The sequence below is a fragment of the Microchirus variegatus genome, assembly GCF_963457635.1.
Source record: "Microchirus variegatus genome assembly, chromosome: 4".
In the NCBI taxonomy this organism is placed as follows: domain Eukaryota; kingdom Metazoa; phylum Chordata; class Actinopteri; order Pleuronectiformes; family Soleidae; genus Microchirus; species Microchirus variegatus.
In genome coordinates, this window is record NC_139805.1 from 16,759,187 (window position 1) to 16,783,312 (window position 24,126).

At 40.4% G+C, this 24,126-nt stretch overlaps 1 protein-coding gene across 1 annotated transcript; it reads left to right on the forward strand.

Moving 5' to 3' along the window:
* The first annotated feature begins 1,910 nt into the window (after window positions 1–1,910).
* Window positions 1,911–23,609, forward strand: plpp2b (phospholipid phosphatase 2b). Its single transcript, XM_083887982.1, has 6 exons — window positions 1,911–2,153; window positions 18,129–18,280; window positions 18,437–18,699; window positions 18,808–18,865; window positions 20,351–20,527; window positions 21,469–23,609. The coding sequence occupies exons 1-6, from the start codon at window positions 2,093–2,095 to the stop codon at window positions 21,625–21,627; spliced, it is 870 nt and encodes a 289-aa protein (XP_083744108.1). The 5' UTR covers window positions 1,911–2,092; the 3' UTR covers window positions 21,628–23,609.
* Window positions 23,610–24,126: the final 517 nt, after the last annotated feature.

A 24,126-nucleotide genomic window follows, 5' to 3' on the forward strand; every position in this document is an offset into this window, starting at 1 on the left:
AATTTGAGTCTTGTGTCTTGTGTCAGTGACCTGAAGTCTGTTGGCGTCACATTGGAACCTCACCAGTGCAGGTACTAAAAAAAGCACCATGGTAGTATCACTAATGGAAAAGCAAAAGCCCCCCAAAAAACGAATAGAGTTGTACTAGAACTGTACTGGACAGTGGAAAAGTGTCATAAGTCTTATTCTAAGGCTACATAAACCGAGCTATTTAATTTCAAAGCGTTTAGACTCACACACAAAGATATTTATGGGTCGTATATTCCATGTCAGCCAATAAACCCTCCTGAATGTCACACACTGAAACCTTTAAGTCTCACGCCCCTGTTACACATCTGCTCTGTCACACAACTGCTCCACAGATGTTTACACGTCCTTTAAATATACTATATTGCGTATAGTTTTACTCTTGTGTTTACATCTTTATACTTTATTGTACGGTTTCTTTTGTACTCCCTCTTGTGCATAATTTTTTTTCTTCATTTAATTTCATTTATGGCTAAACGATATTTTGAATAAATATCTAATTGCGATTATTTTTACGATTCGTGATATCAGAGGGAATGGTCATCATTATTCTCATTTTCATTCAAAACATTTTTTTTAAAGCATTCATGTGTGATATTTGTGCAGTTCTGGGAGAAACCAAGACGTTCTCTTCAGTCTGTAGAATAAGATGTGCAATAATTCATATAAAATTATATTTTGACAGCCGTATTGCAATTAAATTTCGATTAATTGTTCAACCCTAATTTAATTTATTTAAATTTGTTGTTTTTTTTGCTTTAGAAAAGCATTGTTATCAGTTTATTTTTCCAAAAATTGCCCGCGGCATTAAATCTCAATGAAATGTGTGTAATAAAGCCATCAAATCACATTTAAAGTTTCTGTGAGACAGCAGCTCTTTTTTAAATAAATAAATATGTAAAGAAGAACAATGTTTGTCAGTGTAAAATAATAAGTGTTGTTTCAGTGAATAATTATGAAGGGGTGCCCTTAATTTCACGTGAGCCCCTGCCTCTGGAAATATCTGTCCGTGCCACTGACAACAGCAAATTCCTTTTGTGTTGATCCAATCCAATCCAACTTTATTTATAAAGCACAACAGCTGAAACAAAGTGCTGTACATCAGAAATGAATAAATAAAACATACAAACGTGTGACCTAAGAACAGACAATAAAACAATACAAATACTGTAGAAAATATAAAAACAACACAAATAAACAGGTCATGCAATAAAACTATATAAAAAAAGATAAAAACTAACCTATCATACTGGAAAACCATTAAGTAAAAATGTGTTTTAAGGTGCGTTTTAAAAGTTAAATCTCGTGCAGATGACGTCACACAGTGAGATCAGGTGTGGTGTTTACATTCTTTCCTCCTCTTTTTTGATGATGCCTCCTTGAGACTTTTTTTTTTTTGACCTGGCTGACAGTGGAGTTTGCGCCAGATTTACTGCTCACTAGCGCCTCCTGTCATGGCATATGCGTATTTCTTTTGATGACAACAGACAGGAAAAGTTGGTTTGCGAGGCTGGGAAGAGGAAAAGCCAGCTCACCACACAGAGAGAGAGAGAGGTTTTCTCCTGTGTCTCTTGTGTGAGTCTAAAGTTTGTCTCTCTGGTCAGAGGAGAGAGGAGCCAGAGGAGGAAGTTGAAGGAGGGACCAGTGAGTGGTTGGTCCGTGCAGGAGCAGCAGCAGGGAGAGAGGATCCGAGGGGCAGATTCGCTTCCAGTAGTTTTTTTGAAACCGGAGAATCGCTTCACTTCTTGGCTTTTTGTGCTCAAATATGCAGTTATGCAGATGTAAGGCACCAGTGGTGCTGCGTAAACCAGCTCAGGCGTGACTTCTATTTTATTTTAATTTTTTGTTCCCCCCCCCTTTGCCGCTTTTGGAAAACAAATTGGACAAGTATGCTGTCAGCACAGGTAGTAAAGAGAATCCCGGAAGAACACGCTGTGCAGGTTGCCAGGTTGTTTGCATAGCATTCGCGCCTGTGCCAGAGACCTGCTGAGCGTCCATGGACTTTCTTTGTTCAAAAAAGTCGCTTTTCTTTCTGAGTTTGACGCACGTTTAAAGCGGAGAGAAGATGAAGGACCCGAGGAAGAAGACGCTGTTCGTGGTGATAGACGTGCTCTGCGTGTTGGTTGGTAAGTAAATGGCCACTAATGACAGCAGCAGCAGCAGCAGCGTGTGTCAGCAGTGACGGGCTTTTATCAAGGAATTGCACTTAAACTGTTGTCAGCAACAACTTCCTGACTGAGCAGCTGTTTCACACACGAGCTGACTTGTTTGGGTTTTTAACATGTCATGAAATTGCAAAGTGGTCCAGTAATCGGACATTAGTTTATTTGCACATGACACGAGTGCATTTTTCTAATGGCGAGAAATTAATAAACTGTATGATTCACGTTTCGTATAAACGTGAATATTCACTGTCGACACAATAAAATTGATAATATTTGAACACCAGTGACTTGAAAATGTTGTGTTGCTCACCAACATACAGTCCTAGGGATTTGTTTTGTTGTTTTGAAATGCCCCAAGGGGGAGCCTTGCATCTGCAATGACCTGGTGATTTATAATGATATTGCAATTAATCGTCAACTATTTTGATAATAAAAGTTTTAGACTTTATTTCAACAATTAAAACACGTTTTCAGCTTCTTAAATGTGAATATTATCCTGTTTCTTTGCTCCACTTGACATGGAGCTGTAACTAACGATTGTTTACATAATCGATTCATCTGTCGATTATTTTCTCGATGAATCGTTTGGTCCATTAAATGTCAGGAAAAAAAAAAAAAAAAAGGTTGATCAGTGTTTGTCAAACCTGGAAATGATGATGTTCTTGAATGTCTTGATTTGTCCTCAAACCAAAATAATTCAGTTTTAATGATTTCTTTGTTATGTGGAGCAAATAAACTCAGAAAATATTCACATTTAAGAAGCTAAAACAATCAGAAATCTTGTTTAATCATGAAAAAAAAAAAGCTTGAAACTGATTGATTATCAAACTAGTTGAAGATTAATTTAGTAATCGATTGATTGTTTCAGCTCTAATTTGACAGCAATATGATCAACACTGTACATTTTTGAAAGGAGACATTTGAGAACATCATCATTTTGAGGGCCGACCAAGTTGTTTGGGAACATTACAAAGTCTGTTTTCTTTGTATCCATAAGCTTTCATCCTCCATATTTGTGCACATTTTCTTAAAATCTCAGCATACAAACCAAATTAAGTAGAAAAGAAGAGGCCGCCCATTTATGTTGACAATTTTCAAAACTTTTCATATTAATACTACTATAATATTGTGAATTGCAGTTATTTTTCATCACTTTGTTATTGATCCATGCCTCTGACTCGTTGCCAGACTTCCACATTCTATCTTTAAAAAGTGAGTCGACTGAATTTCCATCCACGAGTCTGCCGCTGTAAAAGTCACAGTCCATCGCCCTGTGCGTTGTTTATGTTGAAGTGTGACTCAAACGCGCGCCGTGGAGGAAACACAACGGCAAATATTACTTGCATTCTCCTCACAGGCTCAGTGCACGCTTCAGCCCACTCACCGCAAACTTTTGCAGGACTTTTACAGAGCCTCAGGAAACTGAATGTTTGTTTATGGTAATTCGATATGCATGTGTGAGCGTTGCTTATTTCTATATTTTTGTCTGCCAGGACTGTACTGCACAGACTTCCCACATTCACTGCATTTATTTACAGACGCACATATTACTTCCATTCATACCCCTGTCATTTTGTTTTAACTTCAGCAAGAAATCATTGTCTTTTTATGACTTTAGATCTCGATTATTGTCTTAGTTGTGTTCGCTCCTTCTGAGCAATGAAAGAATAATGAGAAGTTAGGAAATGAATCATATCTGTGACGTGTGTTGTGATAATAGTTGTCAGCATTTGCTGTCCCGTTTGTCTTGTCATGGTCATAAGTCATTCCACCAATTGCTATTTTTGTCAGAGATGACATTTAAAAAAAAAAAAAAAAAAATTCAATCCATGAAGTTAAAGGACTTTTAGGCTGTTTTATTGTGAAATAAACACTCAAAAACATCAATCTTTAGAATATTGACACTACATAAATGTATCAGAATGATTATAAACATGACTGCAGCATGAAGAAAAAGCTGGTCTCAGATGCAGCCTGATGGTGTGACTTGTATGTGTACGTGGAGTTTACTGTATTACTGCCCACGAGCCCACTGACAGACGTGTGTTGCATAATGGTGCGGTGTCTAGCAGCAGGATCATCCCTTGTTGTGTCTGAATTGGTGTCGGAGGGGGAGGACGACTGTGGAGAAAAGGATGACGGCTCATACGTGTGCAGATTTGCTCTGTGGTGCAGTTTTCATTGGTTTTCACTGGAGCTTAGGGGTGTTTTTTTTCCCCCAACTGTGGGAAGATCTACAGACTGCTGCAGTTGATAAGCCTCGCCATTTTGCTGTCACAAGCCTGGGATTAATGTCTGGGTACAAGCATGGGTTTTTGGTGGGGTCAGGTCTGGATGACTGCATCCCACCCTTTAGCCTCTCCCCTCCCATTTACCACCCAGCTCTCCCACCCAAATAATCATCAAGTCAACCCCAAGCTTATGTGAGGTTGCGTTCCAGCCATGTTACAACAACATGGCAGAGCTTGTAATTATGTTGACCATTTGCCTAGATGGTTTTTTGGAGTTGTGTTTTGTCTGCATAGAGTGACTGCTTACATATCTAAAGTGTTTTGCACTTTAATTTATCCCCATAGGGAATTTCCTTCTCTGCATTTAACCCATCCTAGTAGAAACATTCTAGTGGGCAACCACTGAGCAATGCCTAGGGAGCAATAGGGCTTGGGGAGCTTGCTAGGGGGTCGGGCTGTTTGATTTTGCCCAAAAATAAAATCCAGATTTTCGTCTCTCAAAATCCGATTTCTGATTCTGATTTGTGAAATGACAAAAGGCGAAGAAATTACATACATTTTGCCAATAATTTCCCTATTGAAATGCAAACCTTGCTCTTTATTAAACAAAAATACGCCGACATGTTTGTTTACAGTCTGTGGGGAGAGCGCGCAATGGGAGGACAGCAACACAACACAGCCTAGATACATGAACGGGGGTTGTACCGTAAATACCCTAGTAGTTCAAGTGAATTTTTTTTTTACGATTTTCACATTTCAGTATCGTCCAAACTAAATAATTGCCATTATGATCTAAAAACAATTACTCGATCAGACCTACTCAGGGGTACCCCAGCCCTTTTTGACCTGGTGGGGACTCGAACCAGCGACCCTCGGTCTGTCGCTTTGAATAGAAGTCTGTACTTTTTTTCACTGTGTTTAAAGATTAGTGTAAATGTTTTGGCTAATGTCAGTACACCGCTAGGGATATTAGTCCGATACAGAACTATGAAGCTGTTAACAACACATTTGTGCCGAGTCATTTCAAACACATACTGTGTTAGAAATATAAATATAGTAAGACAAACCACCCAATCATGGTTAAAATGCTTTTGCTGTTCTTTATTTTAATTTTTTAAGCATGCACTTATAAGATATTTCAATGCAGAAATGCTACATATTATAACTTTAACTTTATCTGCTAACATCTACTTTAAGGTTTCTGCTTGTCAACTGAAGCCATGTTATTATTATTATTATTTTTCTTTTTTTTAAGCTTGCTATTCATGCCAACTTTTGCACCCCACACCTACACCATCCCATCAACCCTGTTTCATTGACACTGTTATTGTCTCTGACTCACACCTGACAAAGACCAGGCAAAACTAACAGCTGTTTATGTCAAATCAATGTGCAACCATAGTCACTAAACCCAGCAACTGATGAAAAATGGCTGCCTAGATTCTTTCTATTCTTATATTATTGGGATTTTTTTAAAAGCTAATCAAAGCTGGCTTATCTCCCATAGGGGGTAATTTTAGCTGTTTGTCTTCAGCTGCAGATTTAGTTGTTTATAGCCAGCTCTTGGCTGCCCTCCTTTTCTCCATTCTCTCTTTTGTACATCCCTCCCTCTCCCCTCCTTCCCCTGTAAACATACTCTCAGTACAAATAGATGGTGGGTGTTGGCTCACAGAACAGAGGGAAAACCATGGATTAACCAGTCTCCGCTCACAGATCGTTTTCATAGGTGTGTGTAGAGTCATGGGGAGGAGTGACGGCTCACATCTCTGCGCGACTTGGCTCCCGCTGCAGGCGATGTATCGTCGCGGGGCTGTGACTTATGAGTAATGCGCTAGGTACTCTGTGTAGTGTAGTGCGAGACTGAACGGCCTTGGGGCAAGGCATTGGTGCAACATCTGCTCACGCACATACTTTTGTGTCTTGTGTACATGCTCTTTGTTGTGCTGTTAAGTAGGCAACACTGTGACAAACCTGTTCTCTTCAGAGTCTATTATATTTTCAATGAACATATACACAAACACACACATACACAATGTCCCCTAAGTGCAAAGGGAGCAGTTTATGTTTCCATCCCATGTCATTTTTTGTTTAATTTCTTAGACGTGTAGCTGTGTGCGACAGCTGAGTCTGGCTGTAATATTGACTATCTTCATAACTCGTGTGTTTCTGAACTGAAGTTTCTTGTTTGTCTTGGTTTTTTATCAGATATTTGAAACAGTCCAGTTTCCTCCTACAACTCGCATTTCAAGAATGAGCAGAGGTGGATGAATTGCTTACATTCTTTGACACAAGTAGTAGTTAAAATGCAGTATAAATGTCAAAAAAAGAGCCTGGTAAAAGTAGAAGTACTGATAACTTATTTAGTAAAAAGAAATAAAATACACCCTCTGAAAAATAGGATAATTCTTGATTTATTTAGAACATACAGGTATTTGTTTTTAAATTAATGGAGAAGTCAAACAGTTGGCAGTAAAACACTGTTCCCACCGTTGTATTAATTTAAATTGACAAATTTATTACCTGGTTTAATATAACCTGCCCCCAAAGCCCCAGCCCTGAGTTCTTACTTGTTTCCTCACATTATTTTCATCTAGACCTCTTTTTCTTTTCTAAGTAACACCATGTTCTGTTTGTTGACCTTGCTCAGATGCCGCTTAGCATTTGCCAGGGGGAAACCATGCAGCAGCGTCTCCAGGGAGCTGGGCCTCTCCTGTGGTTGTGTTGGGAAGACTGATTGTCTTGAGTTCTCAGACGTAGGCAGATATGTGTCTTGGTGGGATGGGAGTTTTTTTGTACTCCTGAGAGCTGTGTCATGGAAACTGAAGCCCTGTGAATAAACAGACCCATCCCTCAAGTGAGATTTCAGTTTATTTGTTGATGTTAATTTTGTCTCGTTATTTTTCAAATCGTCAATCCCAAGGCTTCACAATGAGGGTTCACGTTCCTTTAGGGTGATGACGTCACAGTATATTATTAGGATTTTAAAAGACATTAATGCTGAGAATGTGTTGCCCATCAGCTTTTATTTTGTTAGATGTTTCAATGGATTCAGGCAGTGACCCCAACCAACCCACCCCTTTTTCTGCTGCTACAAATTAAACTTTTGGTACGGCTAATTCATGTAACCATGGTCTCGTTTTTGTTAATGCACTTTACAGTTGATACCGCATACTTTTTTGAGGCAATATTTTGACTCTGTGAGAGGGTTTCTGACGACGGTATTATAGCAGTCTCCTGTTTGTACCATTCTTGGGGAGGGCTACCTCTCAGCTTGGGGTCCCAGGGAATTGCCTGTCTTGCCCTGTTGTAACACTCATGGCTGCAGGTACACCAAAAATACCAAAATATACTGTGTGAGATGCCTTGTGGTCTAGTTTATTTTTTTTGTGCTGGGCACATTAACAGCGTTACCGGTTTTGATGGCATCAACACTAACGCATGACACGTTTCCATGACGACTGACCGGAAAAATACGCGCGCGACGTCATGTTTACATGACACCCTATAAGCAGTTTTTCATGCCATGGCACCAGAGTCCAGGCACTGTTTACCAATTAGCTCCTATAGCGCCGCTAGCGTGCCCACAGTCGAACTGCAGTGGTCTGTGTGCCTCCGTTTTTAAAGTTTTGCATTACTTTGGAGACTCATTTCAACAATCGGGAGTGACACAAACACGACGTCACGTGCGTCTTTTTCCGATCAGTCGTCATGGAAACGCAGCCTGCGCTAACGCTGTTAACGTTCCCAGCACTAGTTTTTTTGTGTGCGAAAGTAATACCTTCACACATGTTGCAAACACAGGGTATCCGCGGGGTCTTAAAAAGTATTAAATCCAATAATTTGAGTTTAAGGCCTTAAAATGTCTAAAATTATCCTAAAATCTCATAAAAGATTTTAAATCCAATTTTGAAAGGTCTTATAAATCTATTAACATTACTTCTATGTAAAACATAAATGCATACATTTTTGCTTGCATAAGATGGGTAAGTGTAAGTTCAACGATTTGTGGCTCCAAAATGATCAATTTAATGCATTGTTGAAGCCGGTGGCTGGAGCACGACCCTGTCTGCTGCAACTCCAGTTGACCTCTGGACAGCGTTTGGGTCTACACCCACACCGCTAAACATTGATGAGCTGCAAAACTTTTAAGTGTGGAAAAGACATGATTTGGATTAGCCGATTTCATCAAGAGAGACCTCATCTCCAAAGTTAATTTGTCAGTTCGTGCTGATGTTCGACGAAAGTCAAATGGGTCTTAAATTGTATTCATTATGGTCCTAAAAAGGTCTTAAAACTTCTTAAATTTGAGTTGTTGAAACCTGCAGAGACCCTGCATACACCTCACTATATATTAGGCAGTTGGTTCAAAAAAGAAAAAAAACTGGATCACATTGAAAAGCACCATTGAGGAGGACACTCTGCTGCTGCAGACCTTTTTATGGTTTTAGCTTCAAACCTGTGTGGCCTTCGTCTTTGATCTCCACCAAACCCAGACTCTTTGATTGCCAACCTAGATTTAGCTTCTCTCCCCACCATTCACCATCCCTCCCTAGCCTGCTACTCGGTCACCTTCCGCACTGCTTGGAGCTAAACATGCGTAAATGATGGACAGAGTGAAACAGTGGGGTTGAAAAATAAAGAATGGGCCACAGTGGCAGCAGCAGCAGCAGGATTTGGTGTGACTGGTGGAGCTGGGCGTTCCTCTTGTGAATTAGAATTCCAGAGGCCAGTGGCGGAGCTTGTAAGCTCAGCACATACCTTCCACATTAGTCAGTCCAGCTTGGGGTGACAGTTAGAAAGGAGTGTTTAGTTGTTTTGTGACTGTAAGCCATCATTTAAAAGGATGCATGGTGAAGCACCTCAGAGCTTTGTTGTTATAGTTTCTAACTCATTTGATCAAATCATATTTTGAATGATGCAAACAAGAGACAAAGGGAAATCAACAACAAAAAAGTGGAAACATTGACTGCATCGAGAATAAAAGAAATTGTGTGTTGGTCTACAATGGGAGGAGATGGAATCACAGATGAAGACTTAAGTGTGACAAAGGGTTGAAAGCTAAAGAGAGAAGCTGTGGTATTCACACAAGAGCTGTTGACACAAGGTAAAGACACACCAGAAACAGGAAAGGAAGAAACGTACCGAGTGACCTTCATGGGTAGTGTTGTGGCAAATGTTCCAGCTGTGACCCTGAAGGGGTGTTTTAAACAACTTGGGGGCAGCTCAAGGGCATGAGACCCCCTTTCTCACACTCCATGCACGCTCAACACGCCTGTGCATACTGAAAACCCAGACTGTATGGTTTTCTAATGGAGGAGAATAATTGTCCGTCCATGTGGTTCTGCAGGTGCAGCAGGTTATGTCATGGTTATGAAACCAGGTCGCATGTGTGAGTGAGTGAGTGAGTGATTTTAAAAACGTTGGAGCAACTCTTAGTCAAGGTGTCAAACTTCTTGTAGTCTTAACGATGAACGAGGAGGGTTTCGAATGTGGGAAAGGGTCAAAAAAGATCTGAGGAACAGAAACGTCTTGACAGGAAAAAGGCCCAGAGAAAGACGTGAGAAGCCTCGAATCTCGGCCCCGGAGTGCGATTGTGGTCCACACGGTCCTGCGTAATTGCACATCTGTCAGCTAAATAAAGCTCCGTTCCACTGAGGCCTCTATATTTACAACAGAAGAAGTGTGTGGGAGGACACTGCAATCAGGGGAATGACAGACAGGAAGATGGAGCTGCGAGGGAAGAATGAATGACTTTGAATAAGAGAGAAGGAAAAAAAACGAATGGAGGATATGAATCAGCAGTAGAGGCAGGAATAGAGGGAAGTGCAAATCTCCTCATACAGAGATGTGTTTGTTCATCACTCGGATTTCAATTAGTTGAAATTCTTTCCGTCATGTTCCTCTGACAGTTTTATACTTCAGACCCTCTGTGACAAACAGTCATTGTCGGTTATTTAGCTCTGTGTTATGCTGATAGCCATTTCATGATGGGGTGACACTGAATGGATGCTAATTTGAGGCTAGGTAAAAGGAGCTCAATCCTCTAAAATTGATCTGTTTATCTGAGACAGGAAAGCTCCAGATCTGCGTTCTGCTAATTCAAACAGGCTCTGGCTGGAGATTCCTGGCTGCTTAATGGAGATTTGCGTCCTGGTTACATTCCAAATTGGCAGCATTTGCTGTCCCCTCTATTCATAGTAGCAATTAAATAGGGAGATGGTTCCCCTGTTTCTCAAAGAAGTACTTCAAATTTAGTGTGTTACGTTGGAGCTTTCTTGACAGAAAAAAAAAAACAGCCATAGATGTCTGTGTTTAGCTGAAGTCAGAGACGCTGCCTGGTCTTTAAGTGGAAGCAGCTCTGGATCAGTGTCAGTTTGGGTTGTGGGCTTGTCTTTGTGGTGTCCCTGAGACCTGTTTTGTCTGCAGTTGGTTCTATTTCTGCTTGTAAGCAGTGTGTGTGTGTGTGTGTGTGTGTTTGCTTACTAAGAGAGGGGCTAGTTTGTTTCTCGCAGGCATAATCTACAGAATCATAACACACCTCGGTGTGTACCGCTCTCTTTACATCATTTCTTTTGAGTTCTTTTATTCAAATCCAAATTTAAAATTTATGACCAACAAGTTCAAGTTAGCTGAATTACTGCTTTATTTATGGATACAGAAATGAAAGATTCATACCTTCTTTAACAAGCCAGGGGGGGGCATTTTTAAGGCCAGACGCCCTTACCTCACTTAGTCCACGAACTGTGTGGGAAACTGGTAAAATCCCTATTTAGTTGTAAGGCTTTAGTTGGCACAAATTACTTTATAAAAATCTGCTCTGGCGAGTGTTAAAGGCGTCATAAAACAGTTTGAGGTTACAATGCCCTGTGACTCTAATATAGAAAAGATTATATCCTTCTGCTGATTTAAAGTAACATTTACCGTGCTGTAACAGATAAACATTCCCTTAGACTTTGTATTAGGCCAACCTTTGAAACCGCCCTTTGGATACAACTTTTCACTTCTTGGTGTTTTCTGTCATACACTAATGATTTTCTAGTTTCTCTAGCATTATGTAGCTGATGTGCTCCTGCCTTGATCCCATCAATCATCGCCTAAAACAAATCACTCTGTATTGGTCTGATACTGGCCAGAACCTCTGGTTTGCATAGTGAAACGGTAAGAAATAAGAAATTATGATCTGTAAAAATCTTAAATATGATGTAAGTGAGCTAAACAAAGACAACGTGCTGTCAATAAAGATACATGGACACAGAGAGGGAAGTCCAAGGAGGATGAAGGACATGAGTGAGGGCTGCGAATGTCTACCATGCAGTTGGGAGTAATTGATGTGGCTGCTTTTGGTGTTAAATGCATGAGCAATAATGTCTATGTTGTATTAAAACAATTAAAATATCCATTTTGTTATTAGAATACATTCTAGGTTGTGATATTGGTTCTGAAGTGAACATAAAAAGCGCAAAAACCAACTTTAGATTAATTATGTTTGTGCACTTTTTGCCAATTGTTTCACCATATTTAAAAATTACCTATTACAGCTTTAAGGTCCCTGCTGGAAAAGCTGGAGCACCCAGTCAAACTGAACAAAGAGCTGTTTCCGCCATGTGGAATGGTTTGATGTGGTACGGTATGTATTTTTTTTTGGTACGAGTAGTACCAAAATAACAGTCCCCAAACATTACATTATTCACAAACCGAGCAGGAGAAAAATCAAGCTGCTGGAATCTACGAGATCACTCTATATATCGTGTTGATGTGGCCATCGGGCACAGCCCAACCCCCCCCCGCCTACCAAGTAAATGTACTGTTCTCAGTCAGAAAGCAAACCCTGATCCAGGGCTTTACCTTTCCAAACCGTGCCATACTGTACCAAACCGAACCGCACCATGATGGAAACATTGCCCGCGTGACTAAGCGCAAGATGGTGCATCTGGCTGAACTACAGAGATTCTGTTTTGAGATGGAAGAAACTTGGACAATCATCACGGTATCGCTCAGTGGCCAGAACACATTAATTGCATCATATTTTTGCATTTCTGAGTTGTGTTTTTGTATTTATAAAAACTGCCTTGTGGTCTGTATGTGGCCTGAGTGCTAGAGATTCTACCGCTGCAATGAAAAGGCCACAAACATATATATATGTACATATAGCAAAAAAAAAAGAAAAGTTGTCATTGGCTGATACAATACGTCAAATGGAAATAGATTTCATGTTCAAATGTCTCCTTCAGCTGCAGAGTCTAGAAAAGTTAAAATAATATTTTGATTACGGTGGCTGTTGAAAAACAGCTGAGAAATTAAATTTTCATAGCCGTCATTTTAAAAAAAAACTTTTTTAAACCAACCGTTTGGAGACTACATGAAAACCTCAACATACTTGTCACAATATTAAGTCCTGAAATGAAACTCAAACCTGTATCATTGTGTTTGATGTGACTCCAACCATTTGTCAGCAAATGGGAGAAGGAAAAGGTCAAATTGGCAGCAGCAGTTCCTCTACACATACGCTCGGTTCTTGACAGCTGGACTCAGGATGCAGGATACAGGTGCAGACGTTTGCCTCCCAAAAGCCACATCAGTAAATCCACGGTTGTTCCCCGTTGGTGCCTGAGACAGGATGTCAGTTAAGAGAGCTTATATTGTGCTGTGGTTTTTACAAACAGGATTTTGGTGGTGCTGAGAGGGAAATATGTGGTATTAGACTTTATACTCCAAGTTCAGCATGTTCCAGTGGGTGCACGGTGGAAAACTGCCATGAAGGGTGTCGTCCAGGTGCTGTTGTAATTTGTTCCAAACGGCAGCAAAGGGCAACAAATCAATCATAAAGTCAAGTTATCACAAACCCTTAACTCCCTTCCCGGGCCATTCTCTAATACTTTTGTAACGGATGAATGTCTGAGTATAGTTTGAATTTCACTCATGAGACACAGTTTTACTAAAACATCTATGCTCTATTATAACAATCTAAGCAAAAAAGTGGGGCCCCTCAAATAATGCTATAAATCACGACAAGAGCAAATTTATGCATAAAATCTTTCTCACTATTGTCACTGCCATTAGTTTTATTTTACTCAAGCAAACAGTAGGTGGTGCTATGACAACATATACTCTTACAAACAACTAGGGAACGGGGAAAATACGCACATAAATAAAACAAAATAACCTTTAAAAAAATCCAACATCAAAAACAGGGCTCTCCAACCTTTTTTCTCCTGAGAGCTACTTTGGCAAAAAATGGCCGAGAGCTGCTTGTGTTTTTATTCATTTATTTATTCTCACAGCTTATTTCAACCCAAACGAACTGAACGAGCTTGTTTTGCCTGAACAAAATGTTGATGTCTACGACTCACATTTTGCAGTAAACATAACTTAAATAGTATTTAATTCACCTCCATGTGCACTTTGTATTTCTGTATGCATTTCTTCTTTGTCAAAGCAAAACGTTGCATTTGATTGGACAAAAAAATGTTAGCAAGCTTATGTTCAATTATTGAAACCTATGGTGAGCCATGGACATTTACAACAGGCACATTCTTTCTTTGATATTCAACTTTCCTCAAAGCCAAACCAATCTACAAATGGGCTAACCCTAATGAGTTCCTTTAAAAAAAACAAAAAACTTACTAATTAGTTCCTAGTGGCAGAAAATGTCCATTGGAACTCTTAAGGGTTAAAGGGACGCAAAACCAAACCACAAACAGGTCCTCTTCCGGTCTTTAGGAAGGACATGGATAAAGAGCATTTAGGTTTTGTCCATTTCTGCATTTAACAGTGGAAAGAAAGATTATTTCTTGGTAGGAAATGGTCGTGGTAGGCCTCAATCATCATAAAATAAACAATCAGTGCCCTCTCCCACTCCTTGTAAAAGCCAGTTGCACTTGTGCCCGGTAGTAAAAAAAAAGAAAAAAAGAGAGGAAACCACTCGCATACAAGCAGATGATCTTTGTGTTTTCATTATACTCTTGTGATAATGAAACCTTTAAAATAACACTAAAGGCTTCTGGTGTTTGGTGTGTTCAGTAATCACTCTCCGCTGCCTCGATGGCCCACAAGTGTGCCTGAAGACCCCTCATATCGAGACCAACACGCCCATGGTGCGTTCAGATGGTTACAAGTACGTTTGATATTTAAGCAACATGTGCCTTTAGTGGGGGGGAAAAAAACTTTGCACCAGGTGTACGAGTGCCCACAATGTAAAAATATTATAGTCACGTAGCAACTAATAGAAAAAAAGCTTTTGTATTTGAATAAATAAATATCACAATGTGGTTTTCCCTCGTTTGAGTAGTCTAAACCCAGCTCCTCCAAGGTCGAGTAACCATGTGAGATGGTGCGTTTATCTTATAGAAGCCCATTGTTTATTCTCCCCTCCACACAAAGCTTCTGTTTTGCAGCTGCTCATTGTCACCGAGCCAACGCGACTCTGTGTCTGTGACAAACATGTGTGCACTTGGCACGTCACAAAAAGCGACGTCTGTTCTCATCCCGTGTGTGTAATTGCACAGGCCAAGTCAGACAGGAGAGCCACTCAGACCAGACACTGCATCGTCTTGTCAAGGTAGAATAGCTGTTTACTGTAAATTTGTCGCGGTCGGTGGTTTATTATGAACACGTCAGTGAGCCTATATTCTTTTCCCTCACAAGGAAGAAGTCCTGTTTAGTCTCACACACTAATACGCTCACAGTTTATAGCATTAATGTGTCACACAGCTCCCACCACAACCTTTCAAACCGTTTCAGACCTTGAGTGTTCTTTAATAAACACTGTAAGGTTTTGTCTCCATTCATACATGTACAGTAGGCTGGGGGTGGAGTTCTACTCACTTATACAGAATGTTCTCCTCAGCTGAATCCCGATCCATTGTCCGGTTGTATATTTTCCTTCTGTCTCAAGTCTTCAGTATGTGCACTCTTGGTCTGTCATCAGTCAGTCTTGCTGGAAGTCCTCCTGGAATTCTGTCGGCTGCAGACATTTTTGGAGAAGAATGGGAGGGGTGCGCTTCTCATTTACGCAGACATTTAATACTTGGAGGTTGCTGTGCTTTTCCACTGCTGTTTTTCTTGCATTTAGTATTCGGCTCCATGGCATTTCCACAGCGGTCCCAGGACTGTCTGCCTGCTGTAGCGGTGGAGGACGTCAAGGTGGAGATTGCATTCCTGACTAGGGCTGCAACTCATTATCATTTTCATCAGCTCCTCTATTACGTATTTATTTTGGCTACAGTATCGGATATATAATTAAACTAAACATTCATGAAAACGTTTTTTTTGTAATGCCACACAAGGAAGAGTAAACAGTGATATGTAGGCTAATGGAGAACAGCTACTAAAGCCTACATTAGCAAATGTTTCCCATTTTCATTCCACTGTTTTTCAGTTATTAAATGTATTCTTGTCCCGCCAAAGAACTGGAAAAGACCAGAAATGTTTCCTCGACTATTAAAAGAGGGTCACTGCAATGTAGGGCTGAACAATTAATCAACATTTTATCAAAATCGCAATACGGCCTCCTGCAATTTTCAAATCGCAGCAGTTGCAATATTTTTTAAAGCCAATATGTGTGCGGTAATATAATTTTAGATCTATGCACATATTATTCTACAGACTGATCATCATTGACCTCCGCCAAGGAGCTATACGTTTTCACCGGAGTTTGTCTGTCTGTCAGCAACATAACTCGGAAAGTCACAGATGGATTTGGATGACATTTTCAGGAAATGTCTACAATAGGACCAGGAACAACTGATTCAATTTTTGGCGTGATCCGTAGACGCTATGTATCTTGTAGGCTCTCCGCTGCCTTGGCGGAGGTCTGCGCTCTCCGAGTGCTTTTCTAGTTTTAAATATGTTTTTCGAATGAAAATGAGAATAATGATGTTACCTCTAATTTCTCGATTCATATCGCAATTTCCTGTCAAAATAATCGCAATTGGATATTTATTCAAAATCATTCAGCCCTACTGCAATGGGCCCTTTACCCCACGGAACGCCAACTCTTCCAACTGAACTATCCGGCACAAGTTTATTTAGTGGTTCTCAAACTGCGGCCATAATTTGAATGATTGATTTGACAAAACAAGACATTGTAAAACTTTTTCTTTGGCATTTAATGTAAAAATCAAGAAGAGATACTCACTCAATCACTCAACAAGAATAGACACTCACTTTAATAGGTACACCTATTCAACTTCTTGACCACATGGCAGCAACTCGAGGCATGTTGACATGGTCAGATGACCTGCTGAAGTGCAAACTGAGCATCAGAATGGGGTGTGAAGGTCATTTAAATTACTTTGAATGTGCCATGGCGAGTTCTTCATAAATTGCTGATTGAGTGCAACTCCAGGGTTTACAAAGAATGATGTGAAAATGCCTTGGTGATGCCACAGGTCGGAGGAGAATGACCTGACTGGTTCAAAACAATAGAAAGCAACGGTAACTCACAACGGCATCTCAAATAACCACTTGTCACAACCAGACGACAACATCTTAACACACAACACTTGGAGGACCTTGAAGCAGATGGACTACAAAAACTCTCCCTCATACTGTAGCTGCCTACTCCACCCTAAATCTCTTCATTATGAAACACTCCCATCACAGCCTTGAAGAGAGGCAGTAAATGCTACATGTGGACTGAGTTACAGCAGATTATACAACTGTATAATCCAGTGAAAATAAAGTAGCATAGGTTCAGTTACAGCATTATCTCTTTATAGGTTTAGCAAAAAATGTTCAGTTCTCCTGGAAACTTTCTTTTTTTGTAGCAGATTTGATTAGCCGCACTAGGAAGAGAAGGTGGAATATTTAGTTTCAGCCAGAGCTTTTTAAATAACATGTCATTTTGTAATGAAAATATCTGAACTCATGGATGTTTTTTTGGGATTGATAGTTGTGAAATTCTCAAGGACGTCATTTGTGTTCTCTTGTAGCCTTGACCGGCTATATTTGGTCTTGTTTTTGCGCTTGGCCACATCACTCAGTCTGAGTTGTGTGTGTTGTGTCTGCATTAATTTCGAGGAATGTGTAATATTTTTATTTTTTTTATTTTTTTTAAAGACATATGCCCGAATGCTTATGTCCATAAATACTTTTTTCCACTGTTTATTTTTGTAATCCCTTGCTGTGCATTTCAACCCTCTCACTTCAGCAGCCATTTTTATTGTGTATGTGTGTTTTTGTGGGTTGTTTCATGATTGTGATTTTAGACCTTGAGGTCCAGAGGGGGAGAGAAAACACTTTAGCTGTCCTTTATCCTTGGAGAAACAGTTTTACTTCCTAACATAAGAAATTTTGTCATGCCTAAGACCCTGTAGAAAAATGGACAAATATGTTTTTCCAAGAATTTTTACATAAATCTTAAAAGTAATTTATTTGCATCAACATAGTGTTTGGTCTTTGACTCCTATTATGGTATTTTATTAATGTTTTTATTATTTTAGTGCTAGTTTTTCTGTTTGAGCAATATTTAGTATCTGTAACCGTATCATCTGTCTGCATTAATGTATCTGTGGTTATGTAATGTTATGTGTCAAAAAAGTTGTGTTGAATTCATGGGCTATTATAAGCTATACATTTTAATGTGGACTCTTGTAAGATCGGCCTTGGAGCCAGAAGAGGACATACTGTATATCACTTGAACACACATAGCATTGTTAGACAAAATGAATATTCATGTTATTCTTTCGTGTTGTTTTCATTCCAGCGGCGCTGCCCTTCATCGTCTTGACCGTTGTGTTCAAGCCGTACGAGAGAGGTGTTTACTGTGACGATGAAAGCATCAGGTACCCCATAAAATCAGACACCATCACCCATTACATGCTGGCAGCCGTCACCATCTCCTGCACTGTCATCATTGTAAGTTCTCCCCAGTTCTTCCCCTCTTATTTTCCATTTATAGCTCATTAACTCCAAATCCTAACATTCGCTCAGTTAAAAGCATCTTGTGCGCTACATGAAGCTGTTTAAGTAAATTCTAACAATGCTACAAACTGTTATCCTCCATCTCATCAGATCTCCTCTGGAGAGGCGTACCTGGTGTACAGCAAGAGGATTTACTCGAATTCAGACTTTAACCAATACGTCGCCGCCCTCTACAAAGTAGTGGGCACCTTCTTGTTCGGAGCGTCCGTCAGCCAGTCACTGACCGACCTCGCCAAGTTCACCATCGGCCGTCCGAGACCCAACTTCATGTCTGTATGCGCCCCCAAAGTCTGCACAGGATATATGCGCGTGATCAACTGCACCGGCAAACCACAGGACGTCACAGAGTCCAGGTAGGAGAGGATGAGGGTGTTAGAGATTTATTACACAACTAACACACAAAGGAAATACCACCGCATGAAATTGATTTCAGTCACATTTTGTCTTTGTCTTTGTTCCAGATTATCCTTCTACTCCGGTCACTCCTCTTTTGGGATGTACTGTATGCTTTTCCTCGCAGTAAGTACATCACACATGCCTCAACTGAACTCTTAAACACAATGTCAATACACATTTCCATGTGCAGTAAATATGGAAAATGTCACCATGCAAATAAATATCTTGGCGTGAAGATTATCTCCTCACGGGCTCATCTGAGAAGCTTTTGCTTTTGAATGTGTACTCGCAGGGCTAATAGATGATGAAAAGGCTTGTGGAGCCAGTTTGACGCATGTGTGACACAAATGGGGACAGAAATGATCTGGAGACATGCATGACTCTCTTCCAGGTCTATCCAATTTGTTACTCTTGGTCTCATTCGTCTTTCGTAGAAGTTCGGCACCAGACGGCAGGTTTTTCTTGTAAAGTAATGTTGTACGGTTCAAAGACAAATAGATTTCAAAGATCCAGCTCATTCTGCCAGGCGAATGCGATGAGCTGCTGAAAACACGTCCTGCAGAGAGAGGCTGAGAAATTCTGCATTTTTAGCAGAAGCCTGTGTTGTTGCCAGGGCCATAATCTGTTGGCATCTGTTGCTTTCCAGTAAGAAAAGGGAGCTCAGTCTATATTGGACATGAATTAGAGTCAAACTCAACACTAATATAAAAAAAATATTGAGGCAACACAACTACTGTTTCTACAAGAGATATATTCTTATGGTAACACTTTAGATTAGGGAACACATATTCACCATTAACTAGGTGCTTACTTACATACATATAAGTAGCATACTAGCCCTTTAATAGTAAATATTAAGCACTTTTTAAGTAGGAAAAATCTTAATTCATGTCGTAATAGATGTATAATAAGGTTATGTAGAATAAGGTGTTAATACACGTTTAATATTTACTAAGAAAGATATAAATATGCTACTTGTATATGTTAGTAAGCACCTAGTTAATGGTGAATATGTGTTACCATTTTTGGTATTATTGTTTGCCGTGAGCTCTTAATTTAATGTTTGTATGTAAACACAGGGTGTCTGCGGGGTGTTAAAAATTATTGAAAGTTGATAAGTAAATTTTGGGAAAATGAAGGCCCTTAAAAAGTATTAGTCTTAATCCCAAATTCATGAGGTATTCAATTTTGCTCCTCCTGGCACGAAATAATATCTGAAATCGCAAAAAAATTAACCCCCAAATCGTCAGACATGGGAAAATGTAAGTGTACGGACTCCTGGTTGAGATCCGTTAATTTCAGCAATGGCTGAAGCCTATTGCTGAGAACAACCAAGAGACTTTTTGCATGTATTAGTTGTGCTCTATAGGTTTAATTGCAATTTCTAATTTCTTGAAAATGAGGTATTGAAAGGTATTGAAATTAACTTCAGGATTCCTACATATACCCTGAAACAAATAATGAAAATGTGCCTCTTTCATGACTTGACTGCTTTGTATACATACATTCTAATTTTAAGATGTTGACCTTTCTCTCTCTTTCCATCCTTCTTCCTTCTTTTTCATGTCTTCGCCCTCTGCTCTTCCTCCTCTCTATTCCGTACTCCAGCTCTACGTGCAGGCGAGACTGGTGGCTAAGTGGGCCAGACTTCTCCGGCCCACCATTCAGTTCTTCCTGGTAGCCTTCGCGGTGTATGTGGGTTACACCCGAGTCTCTGATTACAAGCACCACTGGAGCGACGTTCTGGTGGGTCTGCTGCAGGGAGCGCTTGTTGCTGTTCTCAACGTGAGTCTCCAAGACAACTTCATCCAAGGGAAACCCTGTGGAATATAAGAATGTCTTTAATGATGCCTTCATACTTTCACCTTATAGTGCTTTGAATGTCCTAAGCTGCTCTAAAGAGTGTGTGCATAGTCAATTTGGAAAAGCTTTTATTTTATTCAAAAATGACAGCATTACATGCTCAAACGAAGAACTTAATAGATTTTTTTTTTCATTGGCAGCCGTAAAACCTGTTGACATCTTAAACTTTGAGTCTTGCGCCTGTGGTTTCAGGCATTAAGGGAAAGCAAACATGGGTGGGATCACAGGAATGACATTTAATGGAAATCCTACTGTCAGCGATACCGGCTTCAAAGCTGAATAGCTGCTGATGAATCCACGTTTCAGCTTCAATCTCGCAGTAACCGTTGGCGCAGACCGGGGGAGGAAATGCGAAGGGAGTGAAGTCTGACAACTGAGTGTGACTTGATGCAAACCCACACACTTACATTGGCAGGTTCTCAGGCAATAAGTCCACTCTCTCCATAACATCCAGCTGGATTTCTTTATTGTTTGGCCACTCGGTTGTTTGGATTAACCCACTGTCATCACCACCTTGTGGAAATTCTGGTTAAGTTGAGTGTGGGTTTATGCATGTGTGCAACTCGGTGTATGATTAATTGGGAGGCAAACCCGCGCCCTTGGCCTTCACATTGCTGTGTGCAATAAGAGCCCCTCCTGGGCTTAGTGTTTTATGGCCTACAGGGGATGTGCCTGCTCTCTGTGTGTTCTCCTCACCAGTGTGCATGTGTGTGTGGAAGTGTTAGCACGTCGCTTAGCAGCTGTGTACGGACCCGTCCAGACGTATGCAATCACAGTTTCCAGACTTATCCTGTATCCTTCACATGCTTCATACTTTTTTACAATAAAAAAAAAAAAAACTTCTCCTCTTCTCTTCTGTGCAGGTGCACTGTGTGTCAGACTTCTTTAAAAAGCGACCTCAACGTTGCACCAGGCCAGACACGGCCGACAGTGAAGAGCCGGAGAGGAAACCCAGCCTGCAGATGACAGACTCTGAGCACACCAACCATTACAACTATCACCACAATCCCGGCCCTGTGTGATCGGTGGCGCTGACGCTGGGGAAGAAAGGCTGCGGCGTGCAGACCCCAAAACCTGCGTGACGGCATCCACCTCAGCCTTTATCGTGCATGTGCAATTTGACAGTAAAGAGAAAAGCCTGAGTCGCCTGCAGTCCTGACACTGTAGGCTGCTCACTGTAGGCTCTATGTAATATAGAAAGTTATATGGCTGAAATGTTCAATTTTGGCTATGTGAGTGTGAGAGTGAATGGTTGTTTGTCTCTATATGTGTCCCTGTGATGGACTGGTGACTTGTCCAGGGCGTGACCCCGCCTTTCACCCTGTCAGCTGCGACCTTCATGTGGAGGATAAAGCGGTAGAAGATGAGTGAGTGAGTGAGTGATTTCCCACCCTTTGTATCTCTGTTCAAATGGAGAAAAAAAAGGACTCTGGCCCATAGCTTGCAGCCTTTAAGCCTCCAGCTCTCCCGCCTTTTTTTTACGTGTCAACCACTCACACCCCCCACCTGCTCCCCAACCACTGGACTGACTGAGGAGGGCCAGATCCTGGACCCCCCCTCTTAAAAGACGACACCATGATGACCTCCTTTTCTCCTGTAAGAGAGAAAGGAGCACAATGTTTGTCATCGTTATCGATGTTGAAGTGTATTTGCTTAAAGCTGCATTTAGGGGAAAGTCTCCGAAACTACAGCAACAAAGCTATGGTATACTTTTGCCCTATTAAGTGCAGGGGCAGGGAAAACACAAGGCTTGCTAATTACTGCTATTTTTTTTTTTTACTGCTATCCAATGAATGTAAGTCTGATATTCTCTCCTCGTGAATACAGGTTGCCACCAACACCAACCGCTTCAACTGACTTGGTTCAAGTTTAAATTAAACATCACGGTAGAGTTCGGTTTGGTACAGGTCAGGTCAGGCTTGCGTGTTTTCGACGAAGAACACCACCTTTGTTTGGTAGACGAGGGTGTGAGCTGTGCAATGGATAACAATGGAGGACATCCAGCAGCTTTTTTTCTGCCGAGTTTGTGGCAGTTTGTCTCAAGAAGACGTCAAGCTTTGTCTGAGAATAGACATGACTATATTCACCCAGTCAGCTGACTGTCATAGATGAATCTATCTCTGGTACCCCAAGGGAAGGGTGCCAAAAAATGGAACCATCGGGGCCGGTTATTTTAGTACTAATGGAAATATGTAATAAACTGTACCAAACCGAATTGTTCCATTCAATTGGATTTTGGTAGTGCCTGAAAAAGCAGTGGTTTTTTAATATTAATATATATATATATACATTAATATCGACTGTATTGCTGGAGCTTTATAATTTTATACTAATGTTTTAATAATGTGTTTAATTTCCATATGTCAAGAATTAAAGTGATTTAATTTTCGAGCACCTTAAGCTGGTTACACACCAGGAAAACTGACACGAGTTGTTGACAAAGGTTCACAGTGAACAAGCTCACGGAATGAAAATGCCAGACCGTTATACATAAAAAAAAAAAAAATACATCAGCTAACAGAACATGACAAGCTTATGCTACAGATAAATCTTAGCTGACGGTGCAGTCCTGACACAGACAGGTCTTGGTGTTTAGCGTGATGGACAATCGGATGTTTTAAAGCGATTATACAGGTGTGTTGTTGTTGTTGTTAGTGAGTCATTGTTTAGCTTAAGTTTGATTCTCTACTACCACTCTATGCAGTTTTCTTTAAATCCATGTTAGGACACATACGTCTTTCACCGTTAGTTCAGATTCACCCTCATCAGTCGTCACGCTTTTCTAAAATGTATATTGTTAATTGTAAATTTTTGGGTTTTATGATTCCTTCATATTTCCCTTGTGTGTAATGGACTGCAGAGGTAGAAATCATTGATGCAGATGATTTGAGTTCTGATGAACTGTACATGCATCATACCACTACGATATTGCCAATCATAATAGTATATTAACACATTTGCCTGTTATTGTTCCCTCTGTCTGATTGTGTTTTTATAGAACTTCTCCGGCGGAAAAACAGTAATTGAAGAAGGATGAGACAACCATTTTGAAAATGGGGTTTTAATTTATTTTAAATACATAGAATTTCTTTCTTTCTTTTTATTATTATTAAACTTAATAAGGTTGGAATTGCCAGCGCTGTTAAGGTTATTGTGCAATCACCCCTGCTTGCCACTATGAGCCACAAATACTACTAATTCTACGAGACTTTCATGCTCTGTGAAGGATGTACATATGCTTGTGTGTCTGTCTGTGTGTGTGTGTGTGTGTCTGTGTTTATTCCAACATTTTTAATTCACCTGTACAGTGAGCTTTTGGCCTGTGCCTTCACAGACTGGTCCCCAGTGGGGTTACCACACAAAAGGATCCGATTCCACGTCTAAACATAAGCCAGATGCCTTTGCATGGCCCTTGAAAGGGATGTTGTAATGATAATTGGTTACACATCCAAGTGCGCTTTTTGAAGCTGCAACACCGCTCCATTCCCCACTTCAAAGAATGGTTGACGCTCCCTTTTTCC

What these genes read in the sequence shown, in the direction of transcription:
- plpp2b (XM_083887982.1), top strand. Translation starts at nt 2,093, where the DNA reads ATGAAGGACCCGAGGAAGAAGACGCTGTTCGTGGTGATAGACGTGCTC. An exon ending in CAGGACGTCACAGAGTCCAG is followed by an intron (nt 18,700 to 18,807) that starts GTAGGAGAGGAT and finishes TCTTTGTTCCAG; the next exon opens with ATTATCCTTCTACTCCGGTC. An exon ending in CGCTTGTTGCTGTTCTCAAC is followed by an intron (nt 20,528 to 21,468) that starts GTGAGTCTCCAA and finishes TCTTCTGTGCAG; the next exon opens with GTGCACTGTGTGTCAGACTT.